The sequence below is a fragment of the Astyanax mexicanus genome, chromosome 8 (assembly GCF_023375975.1).
Source record: "Astyanax mexicanus isolate ESR-SI-001 chromosome 8, AstMex3_surface, whole genome shotgun sequence".
Classification (NCBI taxonomy): domain Eukaryota; kingdom Metazoa; phylum Chordata; class Actinopteri; order Characiformes; family Acestrorhamphidae; genus Astyanax; species Astyanax mexicanus.
Window position 1 is genome coordinate 7256255 of NC_064415.1, and position 21208 is coordinate 7277462.

Sequence of the window (21208 nt, forward strand, 5' to 3'; positions counted from 1 at the left end):
ACATCCATTATTAATCATTTCCACATAACAGACCCCTAATTAAGCACCAATAACACTTACATAGAATAAAGCTTAATAAGTAGTGAGTAAATAACTTACAAATGTCTAATTAAGGCTTTATTAAGCAAATAATAAGACATTAATAAGTTAAATTAAAATTTGTGTTCCTTAAAATAAAGTGTTACCAATAAAAGTTTTTATTTAAAGCAAATATAAAGTGTTTGTAAGAAATTTAAACAACTATGCTGTGACACAAAATTAGTCACGTTTTACTGATACTGACCCAAAACTGAACAAGTGAATCGTTAACTAAAAAGCAGCTCTCGAAAACAAGCCTCTACAAACTCTGAACCTTGTTCAAAATCAAGCTCAGCGTGGGCCCCAGCTACCATTATTAAATCTTTTCATAATTCCCGTAAAGTGTCTCCTCAGCATGCCAGGAATGCTCAGAAACCTTAACAAACAGCCGCTTCTAGACCAATAACTCTGCAGCCAGAGATTTCCTGTCTGCTCTACGACCATCCGTAATCCCGGCCTCGGCTCTCAGCGCCGTGTGTGTGGAGGGGATTGCTCAACCGGTGTCCGCCTTCCGACGCAATCCTGCCGTGCTTTATTATTAACGCTCTGTGAAATATAGGGTGTGTTTTTGGCCTGAACGCAGTAGTGTGTGTGTGTGTGTTTTTTAGTGTAGAGGAGCTGTGAGCTTATAGAGCAACATCGTGTACAAATTACTGTGTGAGAAAACTTCTAATTCACTTATTTGTTACAGGCTTTATTTTTTAGTTCTAATTTTCTCCCATTTAAGATAGACCAATTGTCTCACCCGTTCAGCTGCATGTAGTGGTGCTAAAACACAAGAAGGGTAAAGACTAGCACATGCCTCCTCTGATACATGTGAAGTCAGACTCCACCTCTTTTTGAACTGCTGCTGATGCAGCATTATCGAGTAGCATCACAGCGCTAATACTCGGAGGAAAGTGCAGTGACTCGGTTCTGATACATCAGCTCACAGACGCAGCCTTGTGCTGATCCACATCACCCTAGGAGTGATGTGAGGAATGCGCTCCATCTACTGTACCCACCCAGAAAGAACAAGGCCAACTGTGCTCTCTCAGGGCTCCGGCAGCTGATGGCAAGCTGCATGACTGGGATTTGAAAGTGAGCTTTTTAAAAATGTCTGTTGGCAGACTTTTAAAGGTTTTAAACACACTGATTATAGAAAGAAGCAGAAAAGAAATTAAATTATGAATCTCTACACATTAATACTACTTAGCATGTAGTAAGGCTGTGAAGGCTGTGGCGGTTCAATGCTACAAGGCTGGACAATAATTTTAGGAATATCTGTATATAAATTTCAGCATATATTAATCACAGCTTTAGTTAAATCACTGTCTGCCGTTCATTATATATACAGTAGGTACACATATCTAATATCAAAGCATTTAGGTGCTCTTATCTGGGGAGCTGTTAACTTGCAGTTTCTGAGGCTGGTAACTTTTTTAAACGTATCCTGTGCAACAGAGGGAACTCTTGCTGTTCATTTCCTAGGGTGGTCCTGATGAGTGCCAGTTCAATCATAACGTTTTTTGATGGTATTTGCGATGACTGCACTTGAGAAAACTTTCAAATTAATTTTTTTGGAATTAACTGACCTTCATTTCTCGATTAATTTGGTTAATTAGAATTACAGTTTTAATGCAATTTTAAAATGGAGTAATAGCGATCTTACATACAGACATTTTATCTTTTTAATCTAAAATATCCAAAAGCGCTTTTCATTTCTGCAGCATTTATCTGTCTTTCCCTGGTTACTGATGCCTCCAGCAAACTAACGTGCGCATATTTCCGAAACATTCTGGTGGGATAAGGCATATAAGCATACTATTTCTAATCAATGCCCTCTGGTAAAGATTCGTGATTAATTGTGAAAAACTAATAATAAAATAATAATCTCTCCTTCTCCTCAATTTTCAGTCACAAACCCACATTATAAGTATAATCCAGTGTCCGTCATTGTGTGACACAAGGTCAGCGCATGATATGAATGCGTGGGCTTGTAAACAATGTTTTGAATCATTGATTGATTCACAGATTGAGTCGACTTAACCCAATGTGTCTGAACACCAAATATATTACATATATATTCTTTTTTTACAGCTAAATCTAGTTTTTAACTTTTTGTCATCTGTAGTTAAAAAAAAATGGGGGGATAATTTAATTATAATCCTTATATTCGAAAATCTGATTTTTTGGTAAAAAAAAAAAAAAATAAACTAAGATTATTTTTAAAGGCCATAATCACCCAGCACAACTAAAAAATATAAAACATAATCAGGTTTATGTTTATTAAAATAATTAATATATATTTTTCATAATGGTTTGGATGACTACAGTTTTAATCTACTAATCTTAGCCCTGTAAAAGCCATTATAAAAGAGATGACTCTTTTATAATGTTATTTTATAATGAATATATATCTGGTTTTGCAAGGATGGTCACTGAAGCACTCTGTTGCTATTTATTAGAGTATACTTTCCCCTCCTGAGTTAAAACCACTAATCATAAAATAAGCTATCTTAAACTGAGTGAAATAAGGTCTTTCTGCTTTCTCACACTGATTTTAAGGGCATTTTCGGAGAGTTAGCGAGTGGTGGAGGATGGTGGACTACGCTTAGTCACACGGGGGCGGATGTGGAAACTGCAGGGCTGTGCAGGATTTGCTTGGAGTGATTTGATTGGCTGTTGCTGTTTTGACAAAAAAGCTCTCAACTTTCCAGCCAAGAATGTGTGTGAGCTCAGAGTTACTGCCAGTTAACACACAGCGAGTGTGTGTGTATCTGTGTGTGTGTTTCTTTAGTCAGGGCGTGTGTTTGGGTGTTTGGAGAGTGTGTAAGAGCTAAAATAAAGACAGGGTTATTGAATCTGTTACACAATCTGATAGAAAGAAAAAACAGAAGAAAGTGAAGAAAAGAAGGCAGTGATTTAACTGCATTACAGTCGCAGGTGATTCCTGCAGCTGCAGGCAGTGAGTGGACCTAAATGCTCAAGTCATAGCCTTGAGTCAACAAAAAGGCAATGAGGGTGTGTGTGTGAGTGTGTTTAAGTGTGTGTGCCAAAGCATGTGTGCTGGTTTGACTTGGGGTGGCTCCAGCTGTGTCAAAGACCCCTACCAAATGCCTTAACTCCCAAATGGGATTAGAAGGCAGCGAGAGTGAGCGCGAAAGTAAGTGCAAGAGTGAGAGCGAGTGCGAGAGTACTGAAATGTTCTCTTTAGTATGTTTTACTTAAGCTAAGCTAAAGAAAAAAAAAAAAAAAAAAAACACTCCCCTACAAAGGTATTGTAACAGTGAGGCTGATTTCACTATTTCTGCTGTAAACTGAAACCATTTGATATTAACATTAAAACTTGAACATGAGACACAAAAAAACACATTTCAGCTTTTATTTCCAGGTATTTACATCTGGATCTGATACACAGTTTTTGTTTTAACCCACTCATTATTCTTGTGGGCAAAAGTATTGGAAACTGAGGCCTAGACCAGAATTAAACCCTATAGAGCAGGGGTCATTTATAGGCGGAGCGCGGTCTGGGTCCGGAGACACAAACCGATAAACTACTGAGAAGGATTTAGAGTGGTGGAACTTTTCTTGTCTTAAACTCACAGACCAATCACGTGTGGTGTAAGATCACCAAATGCTCTCCTCAGCCAATCAGATCTGTGCAGACCGCTGCCCCAGCTAGTAAATTGGGACGCGGCCGGGAAAAAACGTCTTATAAAAAAGATAGGGAGCCCCAGAACTGGTGGAAAAACAAGAACAGGCACTGAATCATAACACAAGTTAAAAATGGCGATGGTCCGGACCTTGGACTGACAAAATTTTCTCTAACTGGACCGTACTAAATTTGAATTAAATACCACTGCTATAGAGCATGCATTCTACCTGCTAAAGAGGAGACTGAAGGGCATAACCCCCAAAAACAAACACCAGCTGATAGAGGCAAGCTGATGAAAGCCTAAAAAAAGCATCAGAAAAGATGCATGCAAGTCAGTGGTTCACAGGTTTGATGCAGTCGTATCTAATTTAATCTATTTTAAGTTGATTTTTTTCCAGTATTAACTTAAAAAACAGATTTAAGTAAATAAAATGCAATATTTAGTTGCTAACACTTTGCTTGCAATAACTGTGGCAAACCTTCGCCCGATCAACATCATAAAACCTTGGCATTCTTCTTTCACAGTCTCTATCAGCTGGTGTTTGTTTTTGGGGGGTTACTACCTTCAGTCTCCTCTTTCTAAGGTAATCATTCAATCACTACAGGGTTTAAGTCTGGACTTTGTCTAACTGTTACAATACTTTTGGAGGAGAGTGTATGTGCAAAGTGAAGGCCTTTAACACACCTGTAATTAAACGTTCTGCTCAAGTTATCCTAAAAAAACTATTGCTAATTTTCCCTTAAATTTCATATATAAATTTCAGTATAATAGCGTATATGCTAACATGCCAGACGTCAGGAACGAGTATCATGTCCCATGGAAGCTATAGAAAGCTGCTCTGACCTGAGTGATATGTGGTTGTCATTTCAGACAGACATGATTTTTGACAGTCGCTTATTAGTTCAAATGGACAATTCTAGCCAGAAGCCGCCGGTCACGATCATTACCACCCACAAATGCAGTGTACAATCCATCTTCACCCACTATAACTACTATAACTGAGAAACTGCAGCAGCTTGTACTAACGAAAAATGCACTGTCCATTGTTCATAATATAATTGTTCATTCATTCTAATAGAGGTAATGTATGTACAATAAATTGTGATACTGATTTGAAGTCATATCACCAGTAAACATAGAGAAATATATCATATGCAGCCACTGTCATTGAAGAAAGTAAATAAATACAGACTGTATTTTTTTAATTATTTGTTGATGTGCAACTCTACATGTCTTAAAGTTAACAACATATCAACAATCTATTTGTAAATTAGAAAATTTGTTTTGTTGATATTTGCAGAATCTTATTAATAACTACCATCTTTCAACCAGCATAAATCCTGTCAATCTTCAAGCTTTGGACTATTTTTGTAGAAGTGTCTCAGAGGGCATAGGTCTCAGTATGGAGGGGTAAAGCTGCTGCCAGCAGGGGGCAGAAGCTCAGGGCGGTAGTTGTGGTGTGTCTGCCTGTCTACACTTGCTGTGCAGAACATCAGGGAGCCTGTACAGCAGGCACAGACAGGCAGACAGACAGCAACCCACCAAGGAGGACACATGGACAGCCACAGCAGCCCAAACCATGAAGACTTCAATCCGGCATCTACAGTGATTCAATTAGCAATGGCTAATTGTCTATATTGTGTATGTTTTTACATGTTAGTGTGTGCAATTAAGAAGTCTCTGATTCTAGCAATAAATAAACAGCAGATGTTTTTTTCTTGTTTCAGATTGAATAAATCAGTTTAAATAATGAACCAGTGTTTTTCTTTTCAGTTGGTAAAATGGCCACTATTGGGGTTCACAGAAACTACTGTTTTGATAAGCTTGTTTCATTGTTTCAGGTGGAAACTAAATGGTTAAGATTTTAAAATGTCCAACAGAAACCCCTCCAAGCAAAGTTTGTGTGGTGTGCCACATTAACAGCACAATGCAGCAGTCGCTGGTTCGAATCCTGGTCATGCAGCTTGCCAGAAGATGTCAGAGCCCTGAGAGAGCACAATTGGCCTTGTTCTCTCTGGGTGGGTACAGTAGATGGTGCTCATTCCCCCCCATTACTCCTAGGGTGATGTCAATCAGCACAGGGCATCTGTGAGCTGATGTATCAGAACCGAGTCGCTGCGCCTCCTGTGATGCTATTCGGCAACGTATTGGAGGAGGCATGTGCTAGTCTTCACCCTCCCTGTGTTGTGGCATCACTAGTGATGATATAAAGCTTACTAGCAGCTAAACGAAAGGGTGGGACAATTGGCCTAGCTAAATTTGGGGGAAAAATGGGAAAAATTGGAAATAAATCTACATCTTAACAAATCAGAAAGTACTGGTCTTAAATATTGGACAATACCGATATAATTTTAATATCATCATGCGTCACTATTGTTTGATAAGGAGTGTAAATAATGCTCTGTTCATAATAACCTGTAGCATAATTAGGAAGTGACACAGCAAACAATCAATAACGGTCACTAATCACTGACAACGGACAACATTGTACCTGTTATGTTAAATATACAGCTGACATACATATTTTCTGTGTGTGTATTCGTGGCTGAGAAGCTACAGAGAATTGCTGTGACTCAAAAGGTCAGAAGGTCTCAGCTGGCAGCTTCTGCCGTTGTGCTCTTAAGCAATTGGTGTGTCATCATAAGCCGCTGCAGGAGGACAGTGTGTTTCTACAGCAGGTGAATGTGCACAGCTTTGGGCAAAGGCAACAGAGGAATATTAATGTGCTCCAGTTCTGCTTCTAAAACCAATGCAGAACTTCAGCAGTGCACTTTTACACTTCTTGGAATAAGGACCAGGGTTTCCAAGCGAACCCCCCTAAAGTGACCCATCTGTGTTGAGGTCTATGAACAGTAATGGCTGAATTTCTTTTTTTCCATTGGGTTGTACTCTAAATCCAAAACCACTGCTTTAATACAAAGGTTATATACAGATCAAGCATAGCATTATGACCACCACCTCATTGTTTCTAGACCTTAATCAGTGCTCACAGGATGCTATTGGTGAACTATTCCCAGTCCAGCAGTGACACAGCAGGGAGGTGTTTAAAAACTCCAGCAGCACTGCTGCTGTATCTGATCCACTCACTGTACCAACACAACACACACTAACACCCCATATACCACCACCATGCTAATCAGTGCTAATCACTGTGGTACTGAGAATAAGGATCCACCACCCAAATAATAATAATAGCTGTTCTATGGTGGTTTTCTTTCCTGTGGAGTTTTAAGTATTAAAGAACAGGATGAACGGAGGAAAATTATAAAGTATACAGAGAAACAGATACAGGACTACAGTCTGTAATTATAATTTTTAAGTTTTGAGATATTTGATCTCTTCAAAAGGTCTGTATATATATATATACAGTTGTGGTCAAAAGTTTACATACACTTGTAAAAAAACATAATGTTATGGCTGTCTTGAGTTTTCAATAAGTTCTACAACTCTTATTTTTCTGTGATAGAGTGATCGGAACACATACATGTTTGTCACAAAAAACAGTCATAAAATTTGGTTCTTTCATAAATTTATTATGGGTCTGCTGAAAATGTCACCAAATCTGCTGGGTCAAAAATATACATACAGCAACAAAATTTGTCAATTTTGGTGATGTAGCGAGTTGTGTCAATCAAATTAGCTTCATGTCATGGCCTCTTCACTTCTTGTAAGTGATTCTGATTGACTACAGCTGTTGACTTCTCATGAGCCCATTTAAATAGGGCTCATTTGACCCAGTGATTAGACTCAGCTACAAAAGCTACAATGGGAAAGTCAAAGGAACTCAGTGTGGATCTGAAAAAGCGAATTATTGACTTGAACAAGTCAGGGAAGTCACTTGGAGCCATTTCAAAGCAGCTACAGGTCCCAAGAGCAACTGTGCAGACAATTATACGCAAGTATAAAGTGCATGGAACAGTTGTGTCACTGCCACGATCAGGAAGAAAACGCAAGCTATCACATGCTGCCGAGAGGAGATTGGTCAGGATGGTCAAGAGTCAACCAAGAATCACCAAGAAGCAGGTCTGCAAGGATTTGGAAGCTGATGGAACACAGGTGTCAGTCTCCACAGTCAAGCGTGTTTTACATCGCCATGGACTGAGAGGCTGCCGTGCAAGAAAGAAGCCCTTGCTCCAGAAAAGGCACCTTAAGACTCGGCTGAAGTTTGCTGCTGATCACATGGACAAAGATAAAACCTTCTGGAGGAAAGTTCTCTGGTCAGACGAAACAAAAATTGAGCTGTTTGGCCACAACACCCAGCAATATGTTTGGAGGAGAAAAGGTGAGGCCTTTAATCCCAGGAACACCATGCCTACTGTCAAGCATGGTGGTGGTAGTATTATGCTCTGGGGATGTTTTGCTGCCAGTGGAACTGGTTCTTTGCAGAAAGTAAATGGGATAATGAAGAAGGAGGATTACCTCCAAATTCTGCAGGAAAACTTAAAACCATCAGCCCGAAGGTTGGGTCTTGGGCGCAGTTGGGTGTTCCAACAAGACAATGACCCAAAACACACATCAAAAGTGGTAAAGGAATGGCTAAACCAGGCTAGAATTAAGGTTTTAGAATGGCCTTCCCAAAGTCCTGACTTAAACCCCATTGAGAACATGTGGACAGTGCTAAAGAAACGGGTTCATGCAAGAAAACCATCACATTTAGCTGAACTGCACCAATTCTGTCAAGAAGAGTGGTCAAACATTCGACCTGAAGCTTGCCAGGAGCTTGTGGATGGCTACCAAAAGCGCCTAGTTGCCGTGAAAATGGCCAAGGGACATGTAACCAAATACTAATGTTGCTGTATGTATATTTTTGACCCAGCAGATTTGGTGACATTTTCAGCAGACCCATAATAAATTTATGAAAGAACCAAATTTTATGACTGTTTTTTGTGACAAACATGTATGTGTTCCGATCACTCTATCACAGAAAAATAAGAGTTGTAGAACTTATTGAAAACTCAAGACAGCCATAACATTATGTTTTTTTACAAGTGTATGTAAACTTTTGACCACAACTGTATATATATGTATATATATATATATATATATATATATATATGTATATATATATATATATATACATATATATATATATATATATATATATATGTATATATATATATATATATCTGTGTATCTGTGACTTTATCTGCTTAAAGGTCAATCAAAACAAAAACGATTTGGAGGTTTTGACTGATAACATTAATTTGGCTTGTGGGTGTGTTGGTTGCAGTTTGCATTGACGTATGTGGCCAAGTATGGGTGTGGCTTGTTAGCAATAAGGCTAATCTAGCAAGCTACATATTGAGCCATCAGCTACATTTATTAATGCTTATTTTTTCTTCAAACTGCCCCTTTATTTTAGCAAATATTCATTATATATATAAAAAAAAAAAAACGTTCACACTGCTGGGGATATGAACGATGTACAGTAGGAAGTAAAGCTTTACAAAGCAGAAGGTGTAGACCTCAGACCCCCATGTCCATGATTGGTCTGAAGAATTTGTTCAGCAAATCAGTGAACAATGTAGTTTCACTGCGTCATAATTGATGTGCATAGGGTTTGGAAAATCACACCTTTATTGGTTGCTTGTCACAGCTATAAATTGCGCCTGACAGTGTGAACGTAGGTTTAGATCAGGGGTGTCCAAACTATGGCCCGCAGGCCATTTGCGGCCCGTTTCCTTTTTTGGAGCGGCCCGCGAGGTATTTTAGAAATAGAATGAAAGTTGGCCCACTGTTAAGCAGGTTTTTATAATGTGAGATTCAAAGATTGAACGCTAGGTGTTAGAAACGGGCCAAAGAGTCTAAAAGTGGAGAGGGTGCGCATTTCTAGTGCAGAAAAACGGGCCAAAGAGTCTAAAAGCGGAGAGGGTGCGCATTTCTAGCGCAGAAAAACGGGGCCAAAGAATCTAAAAGATGCCGTAATTAAGGAGTTTAATATTAAGAGACATCATGAAATAAACATCAATTTGAAAAATCTTAGTTTACACAACACTGTCAAAGATAAAGATTGTAAGTCAAATAAAATGGTGTGTAAATGAAAGTAATCAGGAAAAATTTATTATTTAAAGTGGTATATTTCATTATTTGTTTTATTACAGAGTCTTTGGCCCGTGACTTCAAATATATTTCTCCTTCTGGCCCCCAACAAAAAAAGTTTGGACACCCCTGGTTTAGATTATAGCTATGGAAGAATGTAGCCATGCTAGAAACATGCTAGAAATCTACAATACATATCTTTAAATCCTGCAGTCAGAAACCGCTGGACTCACCTCATCATCCTTAAACCAGGACAGGCTCTCAGCCGTCAGCACAAACCAGTACTCCTTAGCTCCGCCTTTCATGATGCTGATGTTGTTGATGGTCAGCCAGCCCTTGCGGATAACCTGACGAACAGGAAACGGTCAGATCAGATCAGTCTGTTGGACACTTTCAGATTAAAATACAAACCTGGAGTTCTGAGATTCATGTCAAGCAAATTCAACAACCCCTTATAAACAGGATGGCTGTGTGTCTACAGAGTGCTGTGCTGGATGTGCTTGAATACAGTCTCTGAACATTGTAAGAAATGACTGCAGGATGCAGGTGAAACGCTGTGAAACTGAAACAACATAGTGACTATTATGGGGTTACTTTCAAAACAATTCACACATGAATATAGAAATGCTGTAATGATGCTTTGTGGTCGAGTGGATTAAGAAGCCATACAGATTTTTGCCATAAGCAGTGTGGTGTTCTGCTATCTATAGAAACTAGGGATGCACCAAATATTTGGCAACCAAAGTTATTTGACTGTAAATGGCAAACAGTGTTTTAGTTTAAGTTCCAAACTCTATCATTAGGATTGTTTTTAGCTGTGGTGGCAGGTCTTGCCCCAACAGGTTAGTGTAGCAGTACTGCTCAGTACTACTTGAGTAGCACAGTTGAAGTAAGTTTATGATTAGAATAGCACTACTGAGGTCAATATACAGCTCTGGAAAAACATAAGAGGCCACTTAAAAATGCTGAGTTTCTTTGATTTTACCAAATTAAAAAACCTCTGGAATATAATCAAGAGGAAGATGGATGATCACAAGCCATCAAACCAAACTAAACTGCTTAAATGTTTGCACCAGGAGTAAAGGCATAAAGTTATCCAAAAGCAGTGTGTAAGACTGGTGGAGGAGAACATGATGAAAATAAGCATAAAAACTGTAATTAAAACTGTAATTATTCCACCAAATATTGATTTCTGAACTCTTAAAACTTCTTGATGAATATGAATTTGTTTTCTTTGCATTATTTGAGGTCTGAAAGCTCTGTATCTTTTTTGTTAGTTCAGCCATTTCTCATTTTCTGCAAATACATGCTATAAATGATCATTTTTATTAGGAATTTGGGAGAAATGTCTGTAGTTTATAGAATTAAAAAAACTATGTTCATTTTACTCAAACATTTACCTATAAATAGCAAACAAAAAAAAAAACTGATTCAGAAACTGAAGTGGTCGCTTATTTTTTCCCATAGCTGTACAATTAAAAGTTTCTGCTGAAGTAAATGTGACTGATCACTGGTAAGGTGATAAACCTTATGACTAAAATTGCACTGCTAAAATAAAATTTGACTAAAATCACTCTACCTAACTAAATGGTTGGTTGTTGGGCTTTTATTGCCACTTCAGCACATACTTGGCTATCTTTGGTATACACTCAGTTTTATATGTCCAGACAGAGAAAGGTGGTCAAAGGTCGCACCGCTAAACTAAATTTATGACTAAAAGTGCACTGCAGAAGTAAATGTTTGAATCAAATTGTGCTGCTGAGGTAAATGCAACACTGCTGAGGTACACTTATGACTAAAATAGCATTTCTAAAGTAAATTCATGGCTAAAAAAGTTTTAACTAGATTAACCCAGCTAAGGTAAATGCATTGTGCTTTGTTGGGATATCAAACATTTTAGTACTCAGACTATTCAACAGGACGATTTCATAAATGTAGTAGTGAAAACAGCAAATTAATCAAAACCTGTGCTATGTTTTTTTTTTTTTTTTTTGGTTTGTGCCAAAAATCTTTATCCTGGTGCATCCCTAATAGAGACTAACTCCAAACTCTGAACTCAACAAGTGCTTCAGTTACTAGCAAGTGCTTCGTTTAATCATGCCTGTTCTTCTTTAAAAAAAACTAAACACATACTAAAAATTCAGGCTACATGCAACAGAAAAAAATGAAACCAAACAAAATTATTATTCAGAATTCATATCAGTGCTTATTGGTGACATCCTACATGAGTTTCCAAACTGAATTTCTTACAATGATGCCAGAGGCTGGTGGAGATGTGGCCTGAAATGGTAAGAATGTGACAGAGATAGAGAGTGAGATGGGTAGTTAGATAATAGGGGTTTAGGCTTCTCACTTCTGTCTCACTAATACTGTTTAGGAAATGTTAGCTTTAATTTAGCTAGATACTGAAGTGGTCCAGAATATGAAAGAAGATTTAAGGAAACAGGTAGTAACTGTGTTAAATACGGTGGACGAGAAAGCCCAACGCAGTGCAAATTGAAAAGCGCTGCAAAAGCACAAAACACATCCATCAAAATTACAACACAGGCGCAGCAAATAGAAAAACGCGCTGCAAATAGAACCACAACACAACGGAAGTGAGTCACAACACAACGGAATTTTCCCGGGGGACCTTAAAAGATGCTGTACCAGCTAAGCTGCGTCTTCAGTAACGTCTCGGACTTCACTATGTGTACAAAGGACAATAAGTGGCAAACAAGGCGTTTTGTGAAGCAGAACTTTTAATAATATGCACACAACCGTGGTAATCACAGGTAATAAACATAACTTACTTTTCAGAAGCTTGTTTGCCACTTATTGTCCTTTGTATACAGCTGGTACAGCATCTTTTAAGGTCCCCCGGGAAAATTCCGTTGTGTTGTGACTCACTTCCGTTGTGTTGTGGTTCTATTTGCAGCGCGTTTTTCTATTTGCTGCGCCTGTGTTGTAATTTTGATGGATGTGTTTTGTGCTTTTGCAGCGCTTTTCAATTTGCACTGCGCTGGGCTTTCTCGGCCACCGTAGTTAAAGTGTCAAACAACCCGAAATACTGATTGAATCTGAGGTTTGATGAGAAGTATATACCATTCCGACTCCCTATTGGTTTATACTGTGATCCATCACACTTACACACTTTTACCTTAAAGAGTAAAAAGCTTAAGTTAATACTTCAACTTCTACGGAAGTATTTTAAACCCTAGTATCTATACTTCTACCTACAGATTAAAGAAAAAATGAGATTGAGATTTTTTTTTTAAATAAGTGTAAACAGGAAGTTAAAGGAGGAGGATACAATGCACAAAGTACTGGTCCCTTCCAAACGGACTTGCACTACACAACACCTGCACTACTTCTATACTTGCACTTTCAATACGCACTTTAATTCCACTTTAATTAAACCGTGAACTTTAAGGACTTACGCACCCATTCACTTTACCAGCCTTAAGCTATATACCATATACCATATTTGCACTACTGTTATATACTACTTATACTGTCATTCCATCTCAATCACCATCAATATTGCACTATTGTCTTACGTATGTTTATTGAATCTTGTTGTATTGTACATATAGTGTCTCCCACTCTTTTATATTATATATCTATTTCTTTTTTTTACTTATATTTATATATATATTTCTCCCCCACACTACTGCACCTTGTTTTTGTCTCATGTATGTCTATTTGTGTCCCTGCTGTATTGTACACATAGTGTCTCCCATTCTCCTTTATTATATCTATTTTCTGTACTTGCTGTAAAATTGGGAAGGAGAGTAACGTAATTTCAATTCTCTGTATGTCCTGTACATATGCAGTATTGACAATAAAACTACTTGACTTGACTTGACTACAACTGAAAATGAAGAGAAACGTCTGGCACAAATAGCTTTTCCATTTAAACCCAATGGAGCAGAGCAGATCAACACCTCTGAACACCACATCAACATAAGCCACACCTGCACTTACAGCTCTATAAAACACCAGCTGCTGATGAGCTAACGATGATCACACCTGAAATCCACCCGGAGGGAGAATCACTGCTGCATTAAGCTTCAATAAAACCATTAAATCTGTTCTAACTCCTTAAACCAGAACCTGAGATACACAAACACATCATCAACACAGAATCTGGTCTAAACCCTAATCTGAACTGAATGGAAATGAACATGAATCAATAGAACCTGTGAGAATTCACTTACACATGGATTTGTAGATGTACAGCCACCATTACTGACCCATACACTATATGGACAAAAGTACTGGGACACTGGTTCATTTACTGTTTCTTCAGAAATTAAAAGTATTAAAAAGAGTTTATCCTGCTTTTGTTGGAGTAACTGTCTCTACTGTCTAGAGAAGGCTTTCTACTACATTTTGGAGAATAGCTGTGAGAATTTGATTGCATTCAGCTACAACATGAATATTAGTGAGGTCAGGATGTTGGATGATCACTAGGGATATCCCAGAGCCGATCATGTGATTGTTAATCTCTCTCCGTCTCTCTCTATGTTAATCTCTTTCTTTCTCTCCCTCTGTTGATTGTCAATCTCATTCTCTCTCTCTCTTTGTCGATCTCTCTCAGTCTCTCTTTCTGTCACACTCTCTCTCTCTCTCTGGATTTCTCAGTCTTTCTCTCTCTGTCAACCGACAGTCTCCCCCTTTCTCCGTCAATCTCTCTCTATCTCTCTCTGTCAATCTTTCTCTCTCCCTGACTCTCTTTCTCTCCGTCGATCTCTCTCTCCCTGACTCTCTCTTTCTCTGTTGAGCTCCCTCTCTCTTTAACGATCTCTCTCTCTTCGTCAACGTGCCCCTCCCTCTTGTCTCTCTCTCCTCCTCTCTCCGTCTCTCTTCCTTTTCTTTCTGTCTCTGTCCCCATCTCTCTCTGTCGATTTCCCTCTCTCCGTCAATGTCCCCCTCTCTGTCTTTCTCTCTCTCTCTCAGTCTTTCTCTCCATCGATCATCAGTCTTCCCCTCTTCCGGTCAATCTCTCTATGTCAATGTCTCGCCGTCTCTCTCTCTCTCTCTCTGTCCCAATCTCTCTTTCTCTCTCTCATCTATATCAGTCAGTCAATGTCAATCTCTCTCTGTCAATCTTTCTCTCTCCCTGACTCTCTTTCTCTCCGTCGATCTCTCTCTCCCTGACTCTTTCTTTCTCTGTTGAGCTCCCTCTCTCCCTATCGATCTCTCTCTCTTAGTCAACGTCCCCCTCACTCTTGTCTCTCTCTCCATCTTTCTCTCTCGCCATCGATCATCAATCTCCCCCTCTCTCCGTCGCTCTTTCTTTTATTCTGTCTCTGTCCCCAACTCTCTCCGTCGATTTCCCTCTCTCTGTCAATGTCCCACTCTCTCTGTCTATCTCTCTCAGTCTTTGTCTCTCCATCGATCGTCAATCTTCCCCTCATCCATTCAATCTCTCCATGTCAATGTCTCTCCGTCTCTCTCTCTGTCCCCATCTCTCTTTCTCTCTCTTGTCTATATCAGTCAGTCAATGTCAATCTCTCTCTGTCTCTCTCTTTGTCTCGCTCTGTAAAAAAAAAAAAAAGTCTAGTCTAAATCTAATCTGTCAGGCCTAAACCACACTACACTCTTATTACTGTCCCTTCCCAACAATACAGAACTGCAGCATAAACAAAATAATGATCTTCATGATTAATCACAGAATAGTTGTTTTTAGTTTATTTAAAAATATGTATATTTAAATGGAAGGCATTTATAAGGTCAATTAATACTTGTTTGTTTTGTGATAAAAAATGTCTTTTGACATAATAATGAAAAAAACCTTTAAGGGACAAATGTGAAGTCTTCTTTAGAAAATGTTTGATCAAGACATCCTTAATGATCATTATCCCACTTCATTCCAAACTGCCTTACCAAAACTTAGTAGTATACACACAGTATTTACAGCCGATATTTATATTTATGCCACTGATATATCATTAACACCAATGGATGGAGCACCTTTGATCATGAGAACACAGATCCCCTGCTCCACAGCTCAATGATAGTGTTCTTTATATTTATACAGCTCTAGAGAGTCCTATTCTTTTGGCAGTCCTATTCGATTTCCTCTACAGAGATTAGATAAGCTGTGATTGTGCATTTACACATCTGTGTCAGCAACGGGAGCTTCCTAAAGCAAGCAGCTAAATACGTATATCAGAAAGGGTGTCCACAAACCTTTGGCCATACAGTTGTATATGAGAGCAAGATTTAAACATAATCATCACACTCAATGCCACGATGCAGGATGCCAATGATGATTCTGCACAGACAGTGACCCAGACAGTGCCCTTCCTTACCTGGATGTCCTGTCAGAGCAGGAAACAGTGCGGTTCTCCATAAACGGGGGCATGCATGGGGCGGCTCGCTCACAGAGAAGGGGGGAGGGGTGGAAAAGAAGATGCTGGCCATGATAAAAAAATCTCATGAAAACATAACTGAACACAAGCACAGTCACACTGTAACCCGAAGCAGAACAGAGGAATGACACAGTGAAACAGTTAATAGTTCAAACTAGAGATGGGCTGATCAGGGTTTTTAGGGATTAATGCAAATACAGTAAAATATAGTAAGGAGATCAACCTCAATTACATGGTTAAAATATTACAGGAAGTATAAAAAAATATATAAAAATCATGTTTTTTGTGCATTATGAGGCAAAACGCTACATTTTATCAGCTTTCATCAGTGATTTAAAATGTGTTATTACAAGATCTGGGCAATATAGCAGTATTTTAAATCATATTAAAATCAATTTGATATTGCAATGAATTATATGCTTTCTCTTAGTACAGAAAGCACAATCAGAGCTGTTTAATTAGATCAAATGCAGCACTGAATGAATAAAAATGACTATTTTATATACTGTATTATTTAATTAGTGATTTTTAGAATCAGTATAGTTTATTTATTTCTTGTATTTATTTTTTTAATTTACTTCGTCAAATGTCAGTCATTTTTAAATTATATTCCTTTTTATTCTTTTAATTATAATGTCTGGTAACCTTCTTTTAACATTATTCTGTATGGAATTACCTCTCTAAATGAAGGGTGCTATAGTGTATATTAATAAATTATTATATGAATTTTTGTCTGGGTGTCAAAATATGACACTTAATATCACAGAATAAGAAAAATGATTTTAAATAATAATCTAATATAATATTTTTTTTCTGTATTGACCAACCCCATTTTAAAACACAGAAATTTGTGAATTGCTGCAACGTGAAGCAAAAAAGTGGAAATTAACAATCTTTATATTGTTAAAACCTATTAAACTATAGTAATTAGGAACTGATTCCTTTAGCTTTTCTTTTACATTGATGATGTATTTTTGACTGTGGTTAAACGTGGTCCTGCACTGTTTGCTGTTTTGTATGGATAGCTGTTGCTGTGCTAATAGCTACTCACTCTACCAATATGTAAGTTTTAGACAGAAACATGGTAAAACGAGGAACTGCAGCTTCCTGTGGCCAAGGAACCCCTTATAATATAATGAGCCTCACACAGAGCTGCTGTAATCCTTAACTCGCGAACACGATCTGATCAGCTCTCAGAGAAATATCGGCTGAAAATCAGTCAATACCGATACATGTCCGATTAATGTTTCCATCTCTAGTTCAAACAACATAATACCATAATATATAAATGTGCATATACTGAAATAACTGATGAGTAAACATAACAAAATGTGCTACAAATTAATAACAGAAACATAACGATGGGCTTTTCTTAAAAGCTGAACTTTCATGGCTTATAAAGAAAGCATGGAACAGCACAGCTTTCTAATTACGTGGATCTTATACACACAATCACACACACACACAATCACACACCACACTAACCTGGTTTCCAGCAGAACTGGTCTTGTTGGCCTGGCTGCTCCGCTGCTGTGCACTTGAATTGTTCAGAAATAAAAAAAGAAATAAAGAAAAAAAACCCCAATAAAAACACATTAATGCTAAATATATCAACACAGACTGAAAGATAACATTGAAATATTCACTATATTTCACATAACAGACCTCTATAAGAGGGGAATACCTACTTGGCAAAGCCAATGAAATCCTCATGGTTGGTGTTGATGTATGCAAGCTGGACATCAATCAGCAACAGAATCTGTTGAAAAATATAAATGACGATTTGCTTCTTAAAAATAAAGTACTTAAGTATTGTACAAACACAAAAGCTTTTAAAAATGGCTGCATAATAAATGCAAATGCACAAATCCAGTGATCAGTGAGACTGTTTAACTCTATGTTTATATGGGTTTATTCTAATGTTATAAAGAGTTATGTAAACTCAGTCTACCTGTAATTAACTCTACATAACATTAAAATAAACCCAAATAAACATAAAGTCAGTGATCTGTGAGAGTGTTTAACTCTATATAACTCTGTATAACATAAGAATAAACGCAAATAAACATAAAGTCAGTGATCAGTGAGTGTTTAACTCTATATAACTCTGTATAACATAAGAATAAATGCAAATACACATAAAGTCAGTGATCTGTGAGAGTGTTTATCTCTATATAACTCTGTATAACATTAGAATTAACCAAAAATAAATAAAGTCAGTGGTCAGTGAGAATTTCTCTCTTTATAACATCAGAATAAACCCAAATAAACATAAAGTTAGTGATCAGTGAGTGTTTACCTCTATATAACTCTATATAACATTATAATTAACCCAAATAAACTTAAACTCAGTGATCAGTGAGCGTTTACCTCTAAATAACTCTATATACCATTGAAATAAACGCAAATAAACATAAAGTCAGTGGTCAGTGAGAGTGTTTATCTCTATATAACTCTATATAACATTAGAATAAACCCAAATAAACAAAGTTAGTGATCAGTGAGAGTGTTTACCTCTATATAACTCTATAGAACGTTAGAATTAACCCAAATAAAGTTGAACTCAGTGATCAGGGAGAGTGTTTCTCTCTATATAACTTTACATAACATTAGAATTAACCAAAAATAAATAAAGTCAGTGGTCAGTGAGAATTTTTATCTCTATATAACATCAGAAGAAACCTAAACATCATATAACATTAGAATTAACCAAAAATAAATAAAGTCAGAGGTCACAATGTACTGGCAGTCTGTAAAGTTACTGATTTGTTGTATAGAACAACACAGATTTGGATGCTGATCTTCTCTGTGAACTCTAAACACTGTAAGTATTTGTTCAGTTCCTCCAGATAAACTAGGTGTTGTACAGTTGTATAATCTTTCTGAATGTTACCTGGTCTTTGGCACGGCTCTCACGGTCGCGGATGTGAGAGGTGACAATTCGCTCTGTCTCCTCCCTCAGCATGGGGAATGTAGCCAGCTGTGTAGAAAAACACAAAAGCCCTTCATAAGAATACTGCGTACAATCACAGGCCATATTATACACTATGAGACACAGCAATTAGGGCTGCAACTAATGATTATTTTGGTAGTTGACTAATCTGATGATTTTTTTAATAATAGTAAACGCTTATTTCTGCCATGTCCTCCATCTCTAAAACCATACAAACAGCTGAATCTGCGATTTAAAAGGCATTTAAATGTCTAGATGTATAATGTTCTTAAAATGACTGACCTTGGTTTCTTAAAAGTTTTCTTTATTTAGTTGAGTAGTTATTGCTTCTCATAATATGTATTAGAACATTATTCAAATATTCACTATTATTCACTGTATACCTGTATCTCTACCTCTTCACTACTTTACAACTGATGCTCTCAAACACATTAAGAGACAAGAAATTCAAGTAATTAACTCTTGATGAGTTCAGCACAGCTGTTAACTGAAAGCCTGAATTCAAGATGACTCTACCTCATAAAACTGACTGATACGCAAAGATGCGGATTTCATTTTCCAGCAGGATTTGGCACACTGCCCACTCTGCCAGGTCTTATTTTACATTCTAATTTTCTGAGACACTGATTTTCGGGTTTTCATTGGCTGTAAGCCATAATCATCAACAATAAAATAATAATTGTATGAAATACATCACTCTGCGTGTGTAATACATCTATATAATATATTCAGTTTCACATGTTCAACTGAACTACTGAAATAAAGTAGCCTTTCAATGATATTATACATTTTTGAGATGCACTTGTACATATATAGAGAAATAAAGAACATTATCAGCATATAAGGAAGACAGTACCTTATTCGCGCACTGACGGACTGTGTTGATAAGCTCCTGAATCACCAGATCAATACATTTAATGCAGGGTTCCTTCAGCTTCACCACCTGTTTCTTCACTATAGCCTCGAAGGCCATGTCCGGGGTGAACAGGCCTGTCCTGCAGACGCAAACACAGACCCGCAACAGACATCATCACACTGGATTTAATCTGAAATGATCACAATAACTGCTGTCCTCTTCATTCCCACTGTAATCCACCGTCTTATTAACCTCCGCCAGGTAACCCTGATCCACTGAGGACTGCAGGAGCAGGTATTAGGTGTGTTGTATAACAACAGAACCTAATGTCATTAATCAGCTCTGCTTCGTAAAGTAAGGAGATCAGTAGTGGAAGGCTTAGAACAAACCCGGACACGGATACTGTAATATTGATTATATGAGGAACTCTACTATACCTAATATTATGGGATGATTAATAAATTGTTATAAGTAATACTGTGTGGTGGTGAGCGGTAGGGGAACTTTGTCAAGTCATGTCGTCATTTTAAAGTGAGTCCAACATTTCAATCAACCAACCAACCCTAATTTTCACTCCGCAGTACATTAAGGGTGACCCTCATTTACTATAATCACACAAATTTTTAATAATTCATTTAATATAAATGAATAAAAAATATATTTTAAATAGGAGAATCTAAATAATATGACCATAAACAATTAACACATAAAAAGTAAAGAATTTATAAAATATAAAATAAAGAAAATAAAAAGTAAATAATAAAATGAAATAAGAAGGATGATAAATGAAAGAAATGATCAAATGAATAATAAACTAAGACTCATAAGAATAAAAACATAATATAAAACAAATAAATAAATAGAAATTTAAATAAGAGAAAGGATGAACTCCTCCTTAAAACAGTCACAGGCTTTCTAATGGTGATTAGAAACCAAAAGTATAAAATGGTTCAGTGATCCGAGCTGAGCTTCAGTGTTTCCTGAATTTGGGCTTTAATGTTAATTTTCAATGACATTTGCCAGAAATTCTCCCCATCAGGCTTTGTCATAAATAAATATGTTCAGAACCATATACAGTCTGTTACATGTACATTTTTCTGTTGTACGTCAATGGATCTTCTGAATTTTGAGAATGTTAAGTTTTTGTGACACACATAATCAAGCCTGTGCATAGTAATTTGCATAAAAGGAACAGTCAGTCACCTGATGCCATGAATGTTTTTGATGGCATAGCTGATTTCCCGACGCATCTCTTTATCATCACTCTCCATCTGTTCACCAGAGA

The 21208-nt window shown here is 37.3% G+C and overlaps 1 protein-coding gene across 7 annotated transcripts in view; it reads right to left on the minus strand.

Moving 5' to 3' along the window:
* dnm3b (dynamin 3b) overlaps positions 1-21208 on the minus strand; it is an 87363-nt gene that overhangs the window by 46800 nt on the left and 19355 nt on the right. For 6 of the 7 annotated variants that reach the window (XM_049482857.1, XM_049482859.1, XM_049482858.1 and 3 more), the window contains exons 10-15: positions 21127-21194; positions 19924-20062; positions 19008-19094; positions 17803-17873; positions 17600-17651; positions 9989-10102 (exon numbers count right to left, since the gene is read on the minus strand). In XM_049482857.1, coding sequence (XP_049338814.1) covers positions 9989-10102; positions 17600-17651; positions 17803-17873; positions 19008-19094; positions 19924-20062; positions 21127-21194 — 531 coding nt within the window. Of the gene's footprint in view, positions 1-9988; positions 10103-16054; positions 16159-17599; positions 17652-17802; positions 17874-19007; positions 19095-19923; positions 20063-21126; positions 21195-21208 lie in introns of those variants that run through there. The other variant, XM_049482861.1, reaches the window with a different exon arrangement.